General features: G+C 35.6%; 1 protein-coding gene across 1 annotated transcript in view; it reads left to right on the top strand.

Moving 5' to 3' along the window:
* The first annotated feature begins 387 nt into the window (after window positions 1-387).
* The window catches only part of LOC150103061 (uncharacterized), a 234,394-nt gene continuing 211,210 nt past the window's right edge, over window positions 388-23,571 (top strand). Inside the window, exons 1-3 of the mRNA XM_090398078.1 lie at window positions 388-556; window positions 2,668-2,919; window positions 5,827-5,937. Of these exons, the coding sequence (XP_090254204.1) occupies window positions 388-556; window positions 2,668-2,919; window positions 5,827-5,937 (532 nt within the window). The remainder of the gene's footprint in view (window positions 557-2,667; window positions 2,920-5,826; window positions 5,938-23,571) is intronic.

Below are 23,571 nucleotides of genomic sequence, written 5' to 3'. Positions count from 1 at the left end.
GACTCAGGGCCTGTTCTTCTGTTTTGCTGTCAGTTGCCATATTACTGCTGTTTATTTTGCTTTGGTCTTTTTTGAACTTCACCGACAAGGGTTCTGAAGTACAGAGAGGATGACGGGAGGGGAGGGGGGGGGCACCATGTGAAGGTGATAAGTGGAATTTGACTCAACTGGGCTATCTAGACGATGAAATTCCCACGATCACAGGTGAATATCAGCTCCATCAGTGTTTTTAATCTGACTTGCATCATAAAAGCCCAGTGAGCCTCCCAGTATAACGTTGAATTATAATACATATAATAAAAATTGAGCATCAGGTTGATATGCATGTTTATGGTATTATTTGTATTTGTATCTTTTCAGAGAGACTGTAATTCCTATTCTGTCTTAATGGCATCTGACCAAAAGAATATTGGAAAGAAGAGTGCCACACTAAGTGTAGCTGGTTCATCTAACGGCTATTGCGTGCAGAATGGAAACTGTGATCAAGAAGAAATGATCATTGCTACTTTTAATGGACATATAAAAAATGGCCTTATTTGTAGCAAAGATATGCCATGTAAGTAATTGTAAAAACTTTTTTTTAAGAATATTATATGATAATTTGTAGGAGAACATATTTGAGATGTTGTGCATTGACATTAAGCACAATTCGCTTTAAAACTCATTTATAAACAAACATGAAGGCTCCAGTGGTGGCAATCTGGTCACCTTATTTCTTTGTAACGAAATACATGGAGCAATTATGGACCAAATACTAAATGTAATATGTAAATGATATGACAGAACTCAACATATCACCCACCTACAAATATCATCACAGCAGTAGCAACTAAATTTATTAATCAATCTGTTGGCCATTGTCTAAACAAATCTTTGACATGGAGCATCTCCTTAACAAAATTGAAAGAACAACACGATGTTCCCTTTTCAGCTGAAGGTGAGTTAGCCATTCCTGCACATATTGATTTTTCTTCTCAAACTCAGCTTTACTAATAATTAACTGGCCAGAAGACAAATCCTCTTACCAGCTATCCTTAATATGCTTTGTCAGGTAGAGTATATAATGGCAGCTTAGTAGCTTTGGCTGTCAATCATTCTAATGAAATCAGAAACCCTTGGTTGACAGGACCTAGGTTTGCATCTTGCCTGGGATAGAAGACGTGTATAAGGACTTCTCAACTGAACATAGTTTCCAGGGAAACTTACTGTCTCATATGGAGATAGTAAGTTTTCCTGGCGTCTCAGGTTATTTCCTGCATCTCTCTAATAACATAGTAACTTGAGAGCACAACAAAATGTACATAAACTTGGTTGATGACTAACATTTTATTATTATTATTTTACAGTCTCCTTCCATGAGCAAGGATATTGAGCCAGTTTCATATTTAGTGGGATCAGTTATATCCATCACCTTATGTAATATCCTGACTCACAAAAGTCTATACTTCAGTTGAATAATTTAGTTAAATCATATTTTCATATGTAGCATTTTTTCTTATTAATTTTCCATTTGCTGCTACTCTGATACTAGAATATTAATTCTTCATCCAAAAAATGTATAGAAAAAGAATGCTATACTTCACTATTACTTTTCGATTATATGGCTGACTGTCATTAGAGCATAAACACAGTTAGTGAACTTACTTGTTGTGATGTGCTACTGAATGATCTAGAGAGAACCCATAGCATTGATGCTATGCTATATTAAGGAAATGCACTTTTATAAATTACTCTGATAAACTATTTATTTGTTCTCCCACAGGTTTGCTGCAGCATGAATTTAACTATGTTTCATGTACTACTTTCATTGTCTGAAAAAATTAACTTATTATTTGATTGCCACAGTGCTCACCCCCAGTATGTGAATGGATGCTACAAACATGCCTAATTATTGTGATATATATCCTCATATCATATATCCTCAGCTTTCAGAAAAATTGTCATAGGTATCAGTTTATCTCAAAATAAGAGATCAGAGTATTTGGTGAATACAGTCACTTCTCATTGTAGCAGATGTCATATTGAACTCACTGTAATAGATTGTTTGAAAAGTCCCAGCCAAAGTAGAATTTTTCTCATAAATTGTCCACAGAGATTGGGTGATGGCTTGATCAAGGTAAACCAGAATGGCAACTTTTTTATTTAAAAGAATTCTTCTCTTTAGTTTGTCCCACACAGTTATGCAAAATGAAAATCAGAAATGAACTAACTTTTGCACACATTGCCATCAACTCTTATGCATCGCTCAGCCTTGGTTATCAGCAGTATATATTTTTCCATTTTTTTGTCATACAGATGTTAGCTTCAGATATTCAGGTTATGCAAGTATTGTTCCACATTCAAATGATGTTTTAGTCGAGTTACATACTCATAATCTAATTCAATTGAATAAAATAGCATTTGAGTAACAATTGACCTATGTATTTCTAGTTACATATATATATTATTTCTAACTGAAATTTCAGTTAGAAATGTTAGATATGATGATATTGGAGTTCTCACAAGTAATAGAGTAATGGAGGAAAATTATTGATAGGAGATTAATAATAATGTAAACTTAATCATGTAGTGCTGTCATAGTAACCTGAACACCCCTTAGGGGTACATATCAGATGATGATGATATATTTTTATTTTATATTTTATTTTTATTTGTTTAATGTTACAGTAAAACAGCAGATACTAACCAATGGAAATCATGAAACCATTAAAGAAATACAAGCAGAAGATGAAATGCCTAATCCAACTGTTCAGCTCTGTCCACCTGGAAAGGTTTGTTTGGATTGGCTGAAGGTGCATAAAATTGGAGCAGGATTGGCCAATCTCGGGAACACTTGCTTCATGAATACTGTCATCCAGTGTCTTACTTATACACCACCTCTAACAAACTATTTATTGCAGGATGATCATACATCCAGTTGTAAGTAATTTTAAATTATATACTTCGTATGTATATTTTTCATAGTTCATATTCTCTTTATTCTCAGGATGTTAGAATTTCATATCATTGCTTTCTGTATATGCTGGATAATTTGCTTAAGGTAAATTTGTAAGTATATTTTATATGTCATTTTATTCTCTTTAGGGTGAAGGATAAATAGCATTGTGAGGTTGTTCTTGTACTCACATGAACATACAGACTTTCAATGACATTCTTTGCATGCATTAAGCGGATAGGAATCAAATATATTAATTCATTTCTTCAACACATTGAAGATACATTCAAGATACCTCATTTATGTATTACTTCTTGATAGCAGGTGTTTATTGAAGCATTAGATACCAAATCAAATATGGTGAAGGATTATTACATGGATAGCCAGAATTACCTTAAATAAGTGGGATTAGCTTGTTTAGCATCAGTTGTTATGATTGCGCTTAATGTTGTCAATATTTTTCACTAAATTTTATTAGAAGGAATAACAATCATGTACATTTCATCAAAAGTATTTTTATCTAACAGAGATCCTACTTAAAACTAATAGTTTTTGATACAAATTTGACTTTATATATTTCTTCAAAATTTGCCATTTGGCTCTAAGTTTGGTTCTTGTTTTAAAACTTTTTTTTTTTTTTTTTTTTTGGTCTACTAATATTAGCATATTTAAGTTGGTTTACAGTTTACTTCTGAAAGCTGCTCAATTTTGATTCATTTTAAAACATTTTTCTTTTCATTGAGGGTATCCATTTTTATCCTGCTCAAAACTAAACCAGTGCACTTAGAGAAATTTAACTTTCTTATAGTTTTTTCTATATTCTCTAAGCACACATGCTGATTCATTTGTCAGGAACCTTTGATACAAGCTTATCTTTTTTCCATCCTGCCTCTTTAACTTCTTGTATCTACCATGAAGTTCTGATATTCCTTTGCAAACAATTTATTCATCTGAATCATTGCAAATGGCAAATTTCTTCAAAATTTGTTTTGAAGAAATTAGACAAAAAAAAAATTTATTTTTTTTGTCTAATAATATTAGCATATTTAAGTTCATTTACAGTTTACTTCTGAAAGCTGCTCAAATTTGATTCATTTTAAAACATTTTTCTTTTCATTGAGGATATCTGTTTTTATCCTGCTCAACACTAAATCATTTTCAGATCCTCAGTTCATTTTTGTCTTGATCTAGACATCACTCTTATTTCGTGTGTTTCCTCAGTATTTTAGTCTTCCACATTTGTCAAGTCCTGTCTGTATAGTGAGAATGGTTAATATATAAAACTAAATGTATGCCATCAAGTAAGCATGTGCTGAGAGATAAAGTATGTAATACTGAATATGATCTAAATATAGAAATAGATAGAACTAGCTAGGTATTTGTTGCTTTCTCTCTGTCCTTAGAAATTTATTTAATAATAAGCTTCTAACCATATTAGATGTTCAAACCAATTTTAACATGTGTGGAGAGTTGGACTAGATGTAAAACAGTTGATGATGATTGAAGACTGCAGATATAAAAGTTCTGATGAAAATTTGAGGCATATGAACCATGCTAAAATCAGGTGTGTGAAAAAGAACTTGACATTATAATATTCAAGGATACATGTAAGCATAGTTAGTTTAAGATAGTATGGTCACAAACAGAGTCAGAGATGAAAGTAGCAAAAACGTGTTTGAAGTCAAAATAGCAGAGAAAAGATCCAGTGGAAAACAAGGTAAATCACTTGATGCCTTTAGAAGTGCTCAGATTTAATCTATGAGAAACCATTACATGTGACATCTACTTTGAACTCCTGTAATATGAATGATGCAGCATGCATGCACCTTTTGATTAGAAAATACATGGATTTTAAATCTGCTGACTTGAGCAACAATTCTAGAGGGTTTCCTCCCAGATAACTTGTTTTTTATCTAGCAAATGGACAAACTATTCTAACAGCATAGCAATGAACCTTGGGACATATTTTTTATGTGTGGTTCCCACCCATGAAAGGTTATTATAAACCTATAGTACATTTTGTACAGTGAGTGGGCTAGGGATTTTTTCCCCTATTTTTATCAATTTTATCATTTTTTTTGTGATTTTTAAAATTTATTTTTGCAATTGTTTTATTTATTTTGTATAATTAGTTTATGGCCTGAATGTAGGCTCTTCATTAGAAGTCATCTAAAGAGACTCAAATCATCCTGAAGGGAGCTGCATAAGCAGGCATGTAATTAAAGGGTATTACTGGAAAACTGATTTAGGAATAGCAAGAAATCTGGAACCCAAATAAGAGATCACATAAAAGGTATCTAAGATAAGTCAGCCAACCTGAGTCCTACTTCTGAAACTCCCCCCCCCCCCCACATAATATGCAAACAGATAATGTCAGCATAGATGATTTTATGGAAATATCGTGGAACTGTAGGTTTGCCATATATGATTGTGCAGCACAAGTGTGATATTTTGTTTTTTTTATGTCTTGACATTGTACTTTTTGGTAATATGCATGACTTTACAGAATATCATTCCAGAATTTATAACACAGACATGAAGTTGCTTTTACCTAAAAGTCTCAGCTGGATCCTCATATCATCAGTAATACCCTAGAAGAAATTGACTACAGCAAACTCCACTATTATAAATTATTCATCTGTTCCAGGACTTAATCTTCCAGACTTATTTTTTACAGGCTTTCATTAATTTTTCATTTGTCTAGTTCTGTGCAGGTTAAATCACAATCAACCATACTCAACTTCTTGGTTCTGAAAAAATTGGATATAATTTTATCTATTCTTTCTAGAGTAAACATTTATCATTGTAACTCATTATTACATAAGAAATTGACATCTTTTTTGTAATGACACACACATTGGAACATAATTTCTAATAGCTGTTTGTTTTAGGTAAAAATGTGGATTTCTGCATGATGTGTGAATTGCAGAAACATGTGCAACAAGTGCTTGACCATTCTGGAGATGTCATCAAGCCCTCGTGTATATATCAAAATCTAAAATGTAAGTTGATTTCTGTATAAGATAATTTTCATTAAATATTTTTTGGTATTGAATTTGGATCGCTCATTTAATTTCAGATTAGTAAGTTTATTTTTTCTCTTCAAACTTCAACTATCCATGACATCATTGCATTATACAAACAGAAACGCTTTAAGGATTATCATTAGAAAGCACTGTTTGAGATGTTATTGATAGAAGAAAAATAAAAGCATAATTTCTAAAAGCACTTTTAATATAGAATGCTATGAATTTATTTCATTTTACACAAATTATGGACTCTACAACCGTATTATAAATAATTATTTTAATTTCCTGGTGTTTTGACCTTCACATAAGGTCATCATCTGGAGTATACACACATATATATACAGAGACAAACTAAATTACATTTCGCACAGCGCTGAAGAGACAATGATTTGATCAATGGTTATTCTACTGGCCTGACCTCTAGTGAAAATAAAATAAAATTGCAATAAATAAATGAAATAAAATAAATTAACTACATCAAAGCTATATTCTATTTAAGACATTTTGTTACAGTAAAAATGATGTCCTAATTTAACATGACAATTGTTATATTAGATTTAGGATTCTGTATTACCTATGGTCCTATTTATAATTAACTCTTAGGGAGAAGGGTTAAGTGGGTAGAATATGTGCCTTCCATATGCTTGGGATTTTTAGACCGTCATTACTGTTAAGATAAGGATCACCCTAATTAGGACATCATTTTTACTGTAACAAAACTACCTATATGAAAGGATGTTTCTCCGATGTTGTCTTAAATAGAATATAGCTTTGATGTAGTACATTTATTTTATTTCATTTATTTATTGTAATTTTATTTCATTTTCACTAGAGGTCAGGCCAGTAGAATAACTGTTGATCAAATCATTGTCTCTTTAGCATACTGTATGAAATGTAATTTAGCTTGTCTATATATATATATATGTGTGTGTGCATACTCCAGATGATGACCTAAATATGAAGGTTGAATGTCGGGAAATTAAAATAATTATTTACAACACGGTTGTAGAGTCCATAATTTGTGTAAGATGAATGCTGATCATGTGTAACACTAAAGGAAAGGAGTGAATTGATTTCCTAAAGAATTTGCTTAGGGTCAGGGTTAGATAACCGTGGAAGACTTCTCTGTAGTCTTGGTGCTTTGACTTCTGACTTGCTGTTCTATCCTCACCTTCCTGTGCTCTATTGTATTGAATGATTGTGGATTGCCACTTTGGAACTTAGTTGACCAAATTGTTCTGTTTTGGTCTAAACTATGTTCATGTAATGATAGTACAACATAATCAGATGCTGGGCAGAAGACATTGCCTAGTTATTATATCTGGGAACAAGAGCAAACAGATAAATTATTGGAATAATCACTGCAAAATTGAAGATAAGTACCATCAACATAAGGAACAATCATTGAAAAGAAAGGGGGGAAAAAGCTTAGAAAGTAAAGAAAGAACATTACAAAAGGAACTGACAAAAGATATTCTTGATGTCTGAAATATGTTTTAAAAATTATTAAATGGGATAACAAACATTAGAAAAATGGTTGAAAATATATCTAGGAGAAATGTAACTCTAATTGCATGTCACTCTGAGGCAATTAAAAGTAACCAAATTGGAAATCTGTAAAGGTGGGTGAGATAAATGATGTTTTTCCAGAAATATGAAATATGTCTGTAATGCATTAATCCAGAAGGCTTGGTCACAAAGTTGAATTCCAGATAAATGGAGTATAGCTCTTGTTAATAGTTTATAAAAAAGAAGATAAAACTGAATAAGAATAATATAAGTTGAAATAAGTTTCTTGTTGAATGTTGAAGGGGAAATTTGTGACCAAAGCCAGATTTAGGCAAAACAATGTTTGCTAAGAGCTTTTTATCTACTGTTTCAAGAAATCATGGCTAGATAACAGAATTTCTGTCGAAATTTTCTGAAAACTTAATTTTGAAAAAAAAGTAACTAAGATTCTATGATTATAAACTTTTCAGACACTAAATTTGTATTGTGAATGAAATCTGTACTGTAAATAGAATTCTAAGATATAAAGTGATGCTTATACATAAGTTGCAGACTGACAGTTATGATTGAACAATGTACATCAAAATGATTTGTTTATTCAGATGTAATTACGGTTGTTATCTCCTGTTAATAACAAATGGTAATATACACTGGTGGAAAGAAGTCAATAGACACCATAGTATGAGGAACAGCCATGGCACCCACCTTAAGATTTAGGACCTCTTTTCACTGTAATGACTGCAGATCCTATGGGAGTTTACTTGCCACAAGTGTACGATTGTGATCAATGGGAATTTTGGACCATTCTTCCTGTAGGTATGTATTGAGGTCGCCTGGACTGTTGTGGGGTGAATGTTCCTTGATCTCACCCAAAGTTCCAGTTCATCCCACAGATGTTCAATAGGGTTGAGACCAGGGTTCTGATTATGAACGTCACCACACACGAACATCAAATGTGGTGACATTCATGTCCACAAACCATGCAGTTAAAGCAGCAGCCTTAAGACACATTACATTGGCTTGCTAAAAGAGACAGCGATCAGTTCTGTAGAAACACCACAAAGTACGAAGCTTTGCATTTTCCAGAATGTTCAGATAACTCTTGGAATTTAGTGTTTGTGGCACTACAAACAGAGGTCCAAGGCCAAACCAGGAAAAACAGGACCATACCATCTCACTGCCACCTCTGAATTTCATTGTTGGGATTATACAGTCTGGTAAGAGATGTTCACCGAGCATCTGACACACCCAGAGATGTCCATCTACTCAGTAGAGTGTGTAGTGTGATTCGTCACTCCATAACAAACTTTCCAAACTTGCATGTCCCACTGTATATGCTCTTTGCACCACTGAAGACGATGCTGCATGCTCATTTGGGTAATGTGGGTTTTGCACATTGCGGCCCAACCATGAACACCTATACTGTGAGCCTCAGTTCTGAATGTTTTTGTACAGAGTTGTGTTCCAGTCTATGCCCAGAACTCTACATTCAACATGTCAGCCAGCAAATGGTGGATTTACATATTATCCTTCATAGCACCTGCGGTCACCTTCGGTGAGTGTCTTGGGTCATCCACTGCGGGTAGTACTTGCAGTTGATTCCCTGCACTTCCATCTTAGTATTGAATGTTGACATAGGATGGCCCAATTTTTCAACACTTTGGCATGCAGCATAGCATTCTATCACAGTGCCTCTTTCAAGCTTAGTCAGTTCCTTTCTTGCCGCTATTTCACCTGGACACAGTTGTACTGACTTGGGAGCATCATATTCCTCTAATTTATACCAGCTACAAGCACATGACTTCTGCTTAAGAGGTGCTTAAGGGTCAAAGCTGTGTAATTAAGAAGAGACCTCTACATTGCCTTTAAAGGAATGCGGAGAACCAACCAGGGGCTTCTGACCTAATCAATCCACACCTTCTCATGGTGAACCCTGTTATGTATCTACCTGGATACTGAATGAATGAGGATGGACTGGCAATTTGGGATTTAGCCAACCAAATTGTGTTCTTATTGGCTTAAACCACAATACAAAATATGCCGGCCTTGTGATGCCCCAGCCAGCATGAAATTCTAATCATGTTAGAATATGATTAGAATTTCACGCCGGCTGGGCATCACCTGGTTAAACAAGGCACTCGTTTTTGCCAGGTAACCAAGGTGAACAGTGAAAAGTCAGTTACTGGAACAAACCCTGAAAAACTTCCCAACTCAACATCACTGAGTTCAAGATCAGTACTGTCAACATAAGAAGCCTGAATGGCAATGAAATGGAACTAGCAGAAGAATTGGATAAGTACCAGATCTACATAATAGGGGTTGACAGAAACAAAAAAGACAAAAACTGGGGAAATCTTTCTAAGCAATAAGTACAAAATGTAATATTCAGGCAATAACATCAGTGAAAAGGAGTAGCTATAGTATTCAACACTATGGCAGGCAATATCAAGTAGAGTGATATGGGCAATTACCACTCTACTTTATCAAATATAATTATGCCTGTGGTCCCACAGAAGGTTCTACTAAGGTAGAAGTGGAGGAATTTTTTGAGGCTTTAGAGAAAACAACTGACACAATGAAAAAGGAAAAGTTGGTCTTTGTTGGAGATCTAAATAGCAGAGTAGGAAATTATTCTCAAACATGCAGAAATATTTTGGGAAATTTGGAGAAAATAGCAAAGGTAATAATAATGGCAAATAGCTGTTGGATTTCTGCTCAGGACATGGACTGGTTTTATATATATATATACATATATATATATAGAAAGAAAGTGTTTTACCTTGGGTTTATTATATATTAAAGATACCAAGAAATTTTATACTTCATTTTAATCATTTTCCCAAAGAAGCAAAACAGTGTCCTGTGTGTGAAATATATTCGCGTCTGAGCTACTTGTATATAGAGGATATCGACTTCATATATATCACTTGCCTTAGTATGTATCCCATTATGCTTTGCATAATGGGAAGAGTCACTTCCCAGACCGTTCCAAACTTTATTGAAGTCTCATCAGTGGGAGCCAGACCGGGAGAGATACTAAGGTTGAAGTAATGCAGACATCATATATCTCATATACAAGTAGCCAAAAGGTGCTTGTTAATAAAAAAAATCTCTGGATGAGAGAAAGATATAAAAAGTTTTTTACCTTGGGCTTATTATACATTAAGGATACTAATAAATTTTATACTTGGTTTTAATTCTTTTCCCACAGAAGCAAAACAATGTTTTGTGCATAAAATATATTCACTTCGGAGCTACTTGTATATAGAGGCTAATGACTTCATATCACTTGCCTTAGTATGTATCTGGGTCTGGCTCCCACTGATGAGTCTTCAATAAAGGTCGAAACTGGTCCGAGTAGTGGCCCTTCCCATTATGCTTTGCATTGTACATGCCCGAAAGGGAGTGTGCTTTGCATTATGGGATACATACTAAGGCAAGTGATATGAAGTCATTAGCCTCTATATACAAGTAGCTCAGACGTGAATATATTTCATGGGCAAAACATTGTTTTGCTTCCTTGGGAAAAGGATTAAAACCAAGTATAAAATTTCTCGGTATCTTTAACGTATAATAAACCAAAGGTAAAAAACTTTCTACATCTTTCTCTGATCTAGAGATTTTTATTAATAAGGTCAAGCACCATTTGGCTACTTGTATAGGAGATATATATTATGTCTGTATTACTTCAGCATTGGTATCTCTCTCTCCTGGGTCTGGCTCTGTTAGTGATATCTCAATAAAGGTCGAAACCGGTCTGGATAGTGGACCTTCCCATTATGCTTTGCATTATGGGATACATACTAAGACGAGTGATACGAAGTCATTAGCCTCTGTATACAAGTAGCTTAGGCGTGAATATATTTCATGGTCAAAACATTGTTTTCTTTCCTGGGAAAATTATTAAAACCAACTATAAAATTTCTTGTTATCTTTAATGGATAGATTAGTGATTACTAACGTTGTTCCAACTAAAAATGTGCACAGATTCACGTGGAGAGAAGAGTGAGGAATAAGAAAAGTCTCATTAACTATGTTATTGTTGATAATGATGTTTTCTCACTGTTGCAGGACACTAGAGTGGATAGAGGATTTGAAATTGGAAGTGATCACCATTTAGTTTAAAGCAGGATAAAATTGAATTTCATACTGAAAAGAACAACATATAAGAAAGTTTTAAAATTAATAAAAGTTGAGCAGCTCTCAGATGTGATCTGTAGACTAAAATAAAACACAAATATTATTAAAATGAGAGAAGCTATTCAATACGCTGCAGTTATATGGTGTCAATGGGGCATTATATCAAGCAATACTTAGTCTTTATTTGAGTTGTGAGTCAGCAGTTAGAATTGAAGGAAGTACAGGAAGATGGTTTAATGTTAAATCTGGTGTGAGACAAGGATGTACATTATCCCCTCTGTTATTCATTATCTATATGGATCACATTATGAAGGAATGTGGTATTAAACCTGATATCAAAATTGGAGATGTTAATGTCAGCTCTTTGCTTTATGCGGATGATGTTATACTTCTAAATAAATCCGCTACAAGTCTGCAAGATTCTCTGACTAAATTGAATAGCTGTTGTAATAGATATGGTATGAAGGTCAGCAATAAAAAGAAAAGACAATGAAAATAGGCAGAATCATTGAAAATGTCAACTGTGTTGTGAATGGAGAACCTGTGGAACAAGTAAAACATTTCAGCTACTTAGGCACAATTTTTACTGAATATGGTAAACTAAATATAGAAATAGACAACAGAATCAGCAAAGCTGGTATCGTGGGAAGTCAATTGAATAAATTCATATGGAATAAGAAAGAAATTAGTCGGAACACTAAATTAGCTGTATACAAGACTGTGTTCAAACCAATTTTAACTTATGGATCTGAGAGCTGGGTCAGAAGTAAAACACTTGACCAAAGACTAGAGACCGCAGATATGAGAGTCCTGAGAAAGATTAGAGGCGTGAACAGATGGCATCAATGGCAATATCATATTAAAAATGAGGATATTAGGAAAGAACTTGACATTGTCAGCATCCAGGAATGCGTTAGCAGAGCTAATCTCAGATGGTATGGTCACTTAAATAGAATGGGAGAGGAAAGATTAGCAAAACAAGTGTTCTCTGCCAGGTTGGCAGGAAAACGACCCAGAGGAAGACCAAGATATAGGTGGATTGATACGGTACAAAGTGCCTTAGACGATAGAAATATAAGATCTGATAATGTTGGAGTCTTGACAAGTAACAGACTGATTTGGAGGAAAATTGTAGATAGGAAGTTAGTAATGATGTAATTTTTTCATGTAGTACTGTCATATCCTGTACACCCCTTGAGGGTACATGGCAGGAATTTGATGATGATGATGATGATATTATTAAAAAAAAAAAAATGGAAGAATTTGATTTGGGAACAGGAACCAAACCTTGGAGGTTCAATGGCAAATCCTGAAGAAAACTTTGATTGATTCAGCCAAAGTGGCATGTGGTAAGGTTGTCTGCAAGGATAAAAAAATCACAACTTCGTGGTGGACACAGGAAGTTAAATAGGTAGTGAAAGAAAAGAAGAAAGAATATCGAAAGTTCCTGGAGAATAAGTCAGCATGTGCTCTTAAAGAATACAGAGACAAATGTAAGAAAGCTTAACAGAAGTCATGGGAAGATTTTGGTAAGAACATAGAAAATGAATATCACGAAGCTGGCAAGATATTCTGCAGGTTGTTGAAAAAAGCTCAGAAATGGAGGAAAAATTGCTGTAAAAGGAATTAGAGGTAATAAAAGCAACATGAAAACTGTAGGAAAAAAGATATCCTTGATGTATGGAATAATTACTGTGAAAAATTGCTAAATGAAACTATCAGTAACAGCACAGTGGTAAAAATCCTCAGTAGACATGCATTCAGGAATATATATCCATACTTGAAGTAGAAAAAGCCATCAAAATCCTGAAATGTGGAAAGACAGCAGGAGTAGATGATATTTGACCAGAAATGCTCAAGTATGGAGGTATAAAAGTCTTACAGTGGCTGTACTGCACAGTTCAGAAGGCCTGGACAGAGGGACGAATTCTAGATGATTGGAGTACAGCTCTCATAGTACCCACATATATAAAAAGGGAAATAAAACTGATATGAGAATTACAGAGGTGTTTCTGTACTGAGTGTTCCTGGCAAGATTTATGTAAGTATACTTTAGAAATGGCTGAAAAGGCTTGTGGAAAGAAAGCTTGATGAAGAACAAGCTGGATTCAGGCTAAATAGAGGCTGTCGCGATCAGATTTTCACTTTACGACAAATAGTTGACAAATCGTGGGAATATAACAAAGATCGGTATTGTAGACAAGTCTGCAGTACCGATATGACAAGGTGCCAAGAGAAAAGCTATTCAAAATGCTACAGTTATATGGTATCAATGGGGCATTATAAAGGGCTGGGTTTGAATCTCATGCTGGCATGGATGTTTGTGAATTTTTGAATGTCCTGATGTTTTTTGTTTACTGAAGTGAGACCACCTACTTATCGGAGGCCTGTTTAAAGCAGGGTTTCATTATTATTGTGGTGAACATTAAGATAAATTGGAAACCATGCTCTAAAAATTAGCAATACTTAGTCTCTATTTGAGTCGTAAGTTAGAATTGAAATCAGTACAAGATGGTTTGATATTAAATCTGGTGTCAGACAAAAATGTACATTATCACTTCTGTTATTTATTATCTATATCAACCACATTATAAAGTAAAGCCATATTAAACCTGATATCAAAATTGGATATGTTAATCTCAGCTCTTTACCTTATGCAGATAATGTTATAGTTTTAAAGTCCTGTCATATCCTATACATCCCGTGAGGGTACATGTCAGGAATTTGATGATGATAATGCTTGCATTCACAACATCCAATGGCAATATGCGGATATTCTTGAATGACAGGCAATATCTAGTAGGATGTGAGCTAATATCAGAATGGGGAACTGGATAGTTAGACTTACTTAAGTAGAGCTAATCTAAGATGGTATGATCACTTAAACAGAGTGAAGGATTAGTGAAACAAGTATTTAGAGGATATCTGATCAAATCATAGATATGACAAATAATAGACAAAGATAGTTGATCAGAAACTAGTCATGAAATATTGTTACTGTTGTAATATTTGGTAACCATGTGAAGATACAATAGAAAATGAAGATATCTTAAGTGAACTTGTGCTGTGTTTTCATTTTTTGTATAACAAGAAAAATAATTTCCTGAGAGTTGAGGTAAATAATGTAGCTTTAGTACATTGCCTAATTTAATTTCTATGAAGGATATGGCAATTTTGTTGGTATGCCAAGTGGATAACAGAAAATGCTATCCACTTTGCATACAGGCAAACTAGTAGGTTTGGGGCTGGTTTAAATCTCATGCTAGCATGGATGTTTGCAAATTTTTGGAATGCCCTGATGTTTGTTGTTTACTGAAGTGAGACAACCCTACTTATCGGAGGCCTGTTTAGAGCAGGGTTTGATCATTGTTGTGAACATTAAGATAAGTCAGAATCCATGTTCTAAAAATTATTAGATCTCTATAGCAGGGTTTCTGATTATCTTAATGTTTGGGCTACCCACGGTATTAAAAAAAAAATAAAAACATTGTATAATTGGTTTACATTTCATGGGTGGGATTCACATAAAAAATCAGTTTAATTCATTAATCCTGGGAGAGTTCTGTAAATCTGATATATATTTGACTTTACTACAATGTAATATGACAGTAATATTCAGATTTTACACTGTGTGTGTTTTAGATGAAAGTTTCTGATTTTTCTTGCCTTTTTCTTTTGTGTTCGGTAACATGAAAGTATGTCGTATCAGATAACAAAATTATAAAATATATACATGTTTACACAAGAATATTATTTAATTTGCCAAATATTTCAGTCTGAATATTACAGACCATCTTCAGTGGCTACATAGGAATAGTTTTAAAAAACAAGGTGGAATACGAACAATTGATCATTCACAAATAGAACGAGCCGTGTGATGTCATATCGCTAAGTATTAAAAGTGTAAACATTTTTTATCAGAGTCATGATTAAATTAGATATTAATTCAGAAATTCATATCTTCTTCTTCTTCTTCTTCTGCAGCTTCTCCCACTTAAGTGGGGTCACTGTTTGTTATGAGTCTCCTCCACACCTTCCTGTCTTGGGCTTTCACCACATCCAAGTTCTTCATCTTCAAGTCCTCTTCTACCAGCTCCCTCCATCTCTTCTTTGGCCGCCCACGCTTCCGCCTTCCTTGCACATCCATCTGCATCACCCTTCTTCCCACATATTCGTCCTCCCTCCTCATCACATGACCAAACCATCTCAACCTTGCCTCCTGTATTTTCGCTCCTAAGTTCGTAACTTTCACTGTTCCCCTGACATAGTCATTTCTCAGATGATCCTTTCTGGTCACACCGCACATCCACCTAAGCATTCTCATCTCTGCTACTTCCATCCTGCTAATGTTATTTTTCCTCAGGGCCACAGTTTCTATAGCATACATCATAGCTGGCCTCACTACTGTCCTATAAATTTTGCCTTTCAGATTGATCGGCACCCTCTTATCACATAACACTCCAGCCATCTCCCTCCAGTTCCTCCAACCTGCTTGTATCCTGCATCCCACTTCCTTCTCACCTCCTCCATCTTCTTCCACTGTCGAACCTAAGTATCTAAAGTCTCTCACCTTCCTGATGACATTTCCTTCCAGCTCCAGGTCTGTCTCCTGGCCACCGCCCACTGCGCAACACATATACTCTGTCTTACTTCTGCTCAGTCTCATACCTCTCTCTTCCAGTACTTTTCTCCATCTTTCCAGTTTAGTTTCCGCTTCTTCTCTTGAATCTACACACAGCAAGATGTCATCTGCATACAACATTGTCCAAGGTGCATCTTCTCTCACCTCCTCTGTTACCACCTCCATCACAATATTAAACAGAAACGGACTTAATGCTGACCCTTGATGCAAGCCAACTGTTACTTGAAAACTTTCTGTCTGTCCCAAACAGGTCCGAACACTTGTCTTCACATTTCTGTACATTTCCTGCACCAACCTGACATATTTCTCCGGCACCTTCTTCTCCCTCAGACACCTCCAGACTTCTTGCCTTGACACTCTATCGTATGCTTTCTCCAGAAATTCATATAATAATCTTAAATAACATTAGACTAATATAGGAAATTTAAAAAAAATACTCATCCTCTCAAAAGGACATGAATTCTCTATAGTCCCTAAAAAGATTCCATACCTAGATTTCCTAGTTAACATCGAACGGAACCTCATTCATCCTTCAAGTGAAAAAGCCAATGCTCTCTGCCTAGAAGTTGCTTCTTCGCTACTTAAAGCCAAGCTTCCTTCTTCGAACATATCTCCTTCTGAAAAGAAAACGCTACATTCCTTATGAAGCAACAGTCACCTCATCATTACTAAAGCTGACAAGGGGAAAGCGACAGTAATTATGGACTCTTCAAACTATAGAAGAAAACTTTCCCTTTTACTTCGAGATCGCTCAACATACCAAGAACTCAATCACGATCCAACCAACAGATAACTGAAGAAATTAAACTCCCTGCTAGATGAGGTCATAAGTTTGGATATAGACACGATTGAAAGGCAAAAAACTCATTTTGCCATCCCTCCTAGGTTTTATGGTCCACCTAAAATACATAAGACAGATATTCCTCTTCCCCCTATAGTGGATTGTATTGATTCTCCTACTTATCGCATGGCCAAATATCTGGTTAAATTATTGAAATCACACATAGGCAACTGACGATTTTTTTTTTAAAAACTCTTCGGATTTCTTAAATAAATTGAAAAATATCGCATTACAACCTACAGATCTTATGGTTAGCTTTGATATAGAATCTTTATATACGAATGTACTTCTCAAAGAGACTTTAGAATTACTTGCTGACATCTTCCGAAAAGACATAAAGTTATTTGATTTCGTAATGCACTCTGGATATTTCTTATGTCAAAACAAATTTTACAACCACGTGGAAGGAACAGCCATGGGAAGTCCACTCTCTCCTACTCTAGCCAACTTTTATTTGGAACATCTAGAAGAAGTCCTGTTCTCATCTATATTCCCTCAACCATCCTTTTGGGTTAAATATATAGACGACATCTTTGCTGTATGGCCTCATAGCAGAGACTCCTTACCTTCCTTTTTAAGCAGTATCAATTCCTTACATTCTTGTATAAAATTTACCATGGAGATTGAAAAAAGACAAAGAGTTATCATTTTTTGACATCCTCCTCATCCGTTCACCTTCAGGTATTCTTACAACAACAGTTTACAGAAAACCAACTTTCACAGGTCGTTATATTCTCAAAGAATCTGCCCATCATCCTTGTCAAAAAACAGGAATCATAAAATGTTTAATCCAATGAGCCAAAATTAATTGTTCAACTTCTTATTTATTACAGAAAGAACTTTTGACTATCAAACATCACATGAAACTAAACAGCTTCTCCGAAAAGAGTATACAACATCTTTTCGATTCTTTCAATCCAACACAAAACAGCAAAGATTCAATACGTTGAGTTCCAATTCCTTACTTTTCCGGGATTTCAGAACCAATTTCAAGAATTCTGAAGAAATATGATTTAACAGCACTTATACACCTATTAACAAATTATCCACCCATTTTCCTTCTTCTAAAGATAAACGCTCAACTATGTCTCTACCTGGTGTGTATCAAGTTCCGTGTAACTGTAATCTTTCCTACTTTGGACAAACTGGATGCTCTATAGAAAAAAGAATTCAAGAGCATCAGTCATCCATTCAACACAACAAACCCGAGAAATCTGGATTAGCTCAGCACAGAATAGAAACAAGCCCATCCTTTGGTCCAAGACTCGCCTCCTACACAGATGTCGCTATAAATTTGAATGTTTATTTAAAGAAAGTGTGGAGACCTTACTTCAATGTCCTAATTTGAATCATAATGACTGTATATCTGTATCAAAAATTTGGGAAAGTTTAATCAGGATAACATTATTTTTTTTATACATATATTTTTAAATTTCTTATATTAAACTAATGTTATTTATTACATTAATTTCTGAATTAATATCTGTAATTTAATCATGACTGATAAAAAATGTGTACTCTTTTAATACTTAGTGATATGACATCACACAGCTCGTTCTATTTGTGAATGATCAATTGTTCGTATTCCACCTTGTTTTTTAAAACTATTCCTATGTAGCCACTGAAGATGGTCTGTAATATTCAGACTGAAATATTTGGCAAATTAAATAATATTCTTGTGTAAACGTGTATATATTTTATAATCCTAATGTCACAATGTCAAGTATCTTTAAAGAATTCTTCTTCTTTCGCTATGCCTTATCCCGTGTTAAACGAGGTCGGCGTTCCCATCTTTAATCTTCTTCTTCCAGATTCTCCGGTCCAGGGCATCTTCTCGAGTCCATCCTTTCTCCCTAAGATCCTCTGCCACCTTATCCCTCCATCTGAGTTTGGGCCTGCCTCTTTTCCTCCTTCCCTCCACCTCCATACGCTCCCTCATTTACCAACATACTCCTCACTCCTTTTCTCTACATGACCGAACCACCTCAGCCTGCTTTCTTGTACCTTCTTACCGATCGGTCCCACCTTGATCGTCCCTCTGATGTAGTCATTCCTTGTCCTTTGTCACACCACTCATCCATCTCAACATCTGCATCTCTGCCACCTCCATTTTCCTCTCCTGTTCCTTTGTTATAGGCCACGTATCCGTGCCATGGAGCATCACCGGCCTCACGACCATCTTATACAGCTTTCCTTTCATCTTACAGCTCACTCTCCACTCTCTTGTTGCACAGGATCCTGCTCATCTTCCTCCAGTTCATCCAGCCGCATGTTATTCGGTGCTGTATTTCCTCATCCAGGTCACCATTCCTCTCGACGGCCGACCCAAGGTACTTGAATTTCTTCCCTGGAGTCTTATGATTATATCCTCGTCACTCCCCGTTGATATATATTTGGTCTTTACCCGGTTAATTTTCATGCCTCTCTCCTCCAATACCTTTCTCCACTCTTCCAGGGTCTTTTCAAGCTTCTCTTGGGATGATTCGCAGAGAACAATATCATCGGCAAACATCGTGCTTCATGGCACCTCCTTCTTGACATCCTCCACTAGTACATCCATGACCAGATCAAAGAGGTAGGGGCTCAGAGCTGATCCCTGATGGAGCCCTACGACAATGGGGAACCCCTCTGTCATGCCGACACTAGACCTGACCTGAGTTTTCGCTCCCTCATACATCTCCTTCACCAATCTCACGTACTTTTCCGACACACCCTTCTTCTTCATACACCTCCATACCTCCTGTCTGGCCATTCTGTCATATGCCTTTTTCAGATCTATAAACACCATATGTAGCTTCACCTGCATCTCCCTATATTTCTCCATCAGTCGCCTTAGTGCAAATATTGCATCTGTTTCCCTCTTCCTGGCATAAATCCAAACTGCTCCTCACCAATTTTTGTTTCCCGCCATATCCTTCTTTCAATTACTCTTTCCCATATCTTCAACGTGCGTGACAGCAGCTTGATCCCTCTATAGTTGCCACAATCTTGAACATCTCCTTTTCCGTTGTAGATTGGGACAAGAATGCTTTTTCTCCATTCCTCTGGTATCTTTTCCTGTTGGGCTATTTTCCTCATCAGATCCCATAACATGTCTACACCCTCGCTGCCCAAGCTTCTCCACACTTCTCCAGGTATCTGGTCTGCCCCCACAGTCTTTCCATTCTTCGTTTTTCTCAGTGCCCAGTACACTTCCTCTCTGCTTATGTCCTGCACTGATCCTTCGTTTGCCTCTCCATCCTCACACACCTCTCTCTTGGATTCTCCTCATTTAGTAGATTACAAAAATATTCTTCCCATCTTCCTCTGATTTTGTCCTCTTGTAGTACTATTCCTGTGGCATCCTTTATCTGCTTAACTGATGTTATGTCTTTCGAGGCCTTATCTCTAGTTTTTGCTATTCTCAACAACTTAGCTTCCCCACCGTTTCTCTCCAGTACTTCATAAACCTCTTCAACTGCCCTCGCCTTCGTCCTTGCCATGGCTCTCTTTGCACTTTTCTTCGCTAATCTATATGCCTCCTTGTCGGCTCTGGTTCCAGTCATATCCCATTTTTTCTTTGCCTCTTTCTTTTCCCTGATCTCCAACTGTACCTCCTCATTCCACCACCATGCCTCCTTATCCTCGGGTGGCCCCTTTCCTGATGTTATACCGAGTACCTCGTCTCCAATTTTTCTAATATTCCGACTATTTACATCCCACCATTCTTCCACATCCTCTGGTAACTTCATTCCTTCCAATACCTTTTCTTTAAACTCATTCCTTGGACCTTCTTCTTCCAATTCCCACCACTTTATTTTCCTATCTCTCCGCCACTTCTGTCTATTCTTCTTTTCCCCTTTTATATCACAGTCTACCACAACCAACCTGTGCTGTGCCGCTACACTTTCTCTGTTAATCACTTTTTTCACCTCCTTCAGATGTTTCCTTCTGTACATAATATAGTCAATCTGACTCATCCTATCCCCACTCTTGTAAGTTATCAGGTGTCCAACTCTCTTCTTGAACCACGTGTTAGCTATAGCCAGGTCAAAGGCCACAGCATGCTCTACGATTCTTTTCAATTCTTCATGTCTTTCATCACTATTCCAACCCCCGTGCACCCTTTCTTCACCACTTCGTCACCTTCCAATATGCCCATTCAGGTCTACTCCGATGATCACTCTTTCACCATCAGGGATTTCCATTACTACCTGGTCTAGTTCTCTCCAGAATGCCTCTTTCTCTTCCTCATCACAACCTACTTGTGGAGCGTATCAACACACTATCACAGCCATGCTTCCTCCAATCTCAAGCTTAACACTCATAATCCGATCGTTCTTCCGGCACACTGCTCAGACTCCACCTTTCAGTTCCTTGTTGATGATGATTCCAACTTCATTTCTTCCATTCTCATTCACCCTGCTGTAAAACAGTTTATATCTTTAACATTAAACCATCTTCCTGTGCTTCCTTCAATTCTAACTGCTGCTGACTTACAACTCAAATAAAGACTAAGTATTGCTTGATACTTAGTCTTTATTTATGGGTAGTCTTTATCAATGGGGTATTATGTATAGCTTGATACATAATACCCCATTGACTCGATATAACTGTAGCGTATTGAATAGCTTCACTTTTGGCACCTTGTCATATGCCTTTTTCAGATCAACAAAACTTAAATACAGATCTTTGTTATATTCCCATGATTTCTCAACTGTTTGTCATAAAGCGAAGATCTGATCCTGACAGCCTCTATTTGGCCTGAATCCAGCTTGTACTTCAAGCTTTTCTTCCACAATTCTTTTCAACCATTTCTCAAGTATACTTGCATAAATCTTACCAGGAACACTCAGTAGGGAAATACCTCTGTAATTCTCACATTCAGTTTATTTCCCTTTTTATATATGGGTACTATGAGAACTTACTCCAATCATTGGGAATTCGTCCCTCTGTCCAAGCCTTCTGAACTATGCAGTGCAACCACTGTAAAACTTATACTACACTTCAGCATTTCTGGTCGAATATCATCTACTCCTGCTGCCTTTCCACATTTCAATCCTTTGATGGCTTTTTTCTACTTCAAGTATGGATATGTATTCCTGATTGTATGCCTGTTGAGTGTTTTTTTACCACTGTGCTATCACTGCTTGTTTCATTTAGCAATTTTTCGAAGTAATTACTCCATACTTCAAGGATATCTTTTTCTCCCGTTTTCATGTCACCTTTATCATCTCTAATTCCTTTTACGGCACGTTTTCCTCCATTTCTAAACTTCTTCAACAACCTCCAGATTATCTTACCACCTTCTCGATAGTTATTTTCTATGTTCTTGTGAAAGTCCTCCCATGACTTTTTTTGGGATTTAGCCAACCAAATTGTATTCTTATGGTCTTAAACCAAAATTTAAAATGATGGTACAACATGACAAAAATAATGGAAATGTTGCTATTCCAATTCATCTTACTTATGAGGCTATAAATATAATTAATTAAAATCGAAACCAATTATGCTGATCGAGAATTATTTTAGAAAGAAAACTGAACAAAAAATATATCGGAATATATATTCTTTAAAGGAAAGATTTTCACCATTTTGTATAACATTCACACTCAGGTGTTTTTTTTTTATTTATTTTTATTTTATTTTTTAGTATTGAAATAGATTAAAATGCAGGAAGTAAAGAACAAAGAAAGGTGCTAAGGATGAATTTATATAGATAAGAAATATGAAATAGTAAAGATAAAATATAGTAAAACAAATTTAGAATTAAAATTGGATATACCAATGTATTAAAAGACCAGGAATAAAGAAACCTATAATATACATCAGTGTTTCCCAAAGTGTGGTACGCTTACTCCTGAGGGTACGTGGCAATGTTCGGCTATGCATCATTAACACATGGAATCATTACGAAGAAAAAAAGAATTAATTTAAACGTATATATATTGAGTAAAAAAAAAAAAATATATATATATATATTAAATTATATTATGCATGAATTCTACTCAAATTGCGAGTTACTATCGCCCCGACGTTCACATCGGAGTAATAGTAACTCGCTCCCTGTGGTAAACAACACGCCTTCCGCAAGCTACTGTACTGCAAATGCACGAAAAACAATTAGTTTTATTATGTCCCTGAATAAGGTAGAGAGACATTTGCAGGCTGTATAATATATTTCTCAACAAATAGTGCAATTAGAGACAACTGGGATAAAAATGGCACTAACTAATGAATCATTTTTGTTTGACACCACCCGTCAACGTGTTAAAACTAAGAAATATGCAATAAACCGTTGATTTAACGGACTAATAGGAGCTAAGGGGTGTCCATTAAATCGAAAGGCTGTTAAATCACAAATTTTTTAAAATAAAAATATCTGTAACATTATACTGCAATTTTATCAATATTAGCACTGTAATAACAAAATTGTTTTACACACACTTTGAGATAAGTTAATGTGAAGTCAATGTTCGATGTTGAGGCACGTGGT

This window comes from Typopeltis vanoorti, chromosome 9, assembly GCF_054136105.1.
Source record: "Typopeltis vanoorti isolate ZY-2024b chromosome 9, IOZ_Tvanoo_1.0, whole genome shotgun sequence".
Taxonomy (NCBI): Eukaryota; Metazoa; Arthropoda; class Arachnida; order Uropygi; family Thelyphonidae; genus Typopeltis; species Typopeltis vanoorti.
Note: the sequence above shows the minus strand (reverse complement) of the source record. Positions and strands in the feature narration are given on the sequence as shown.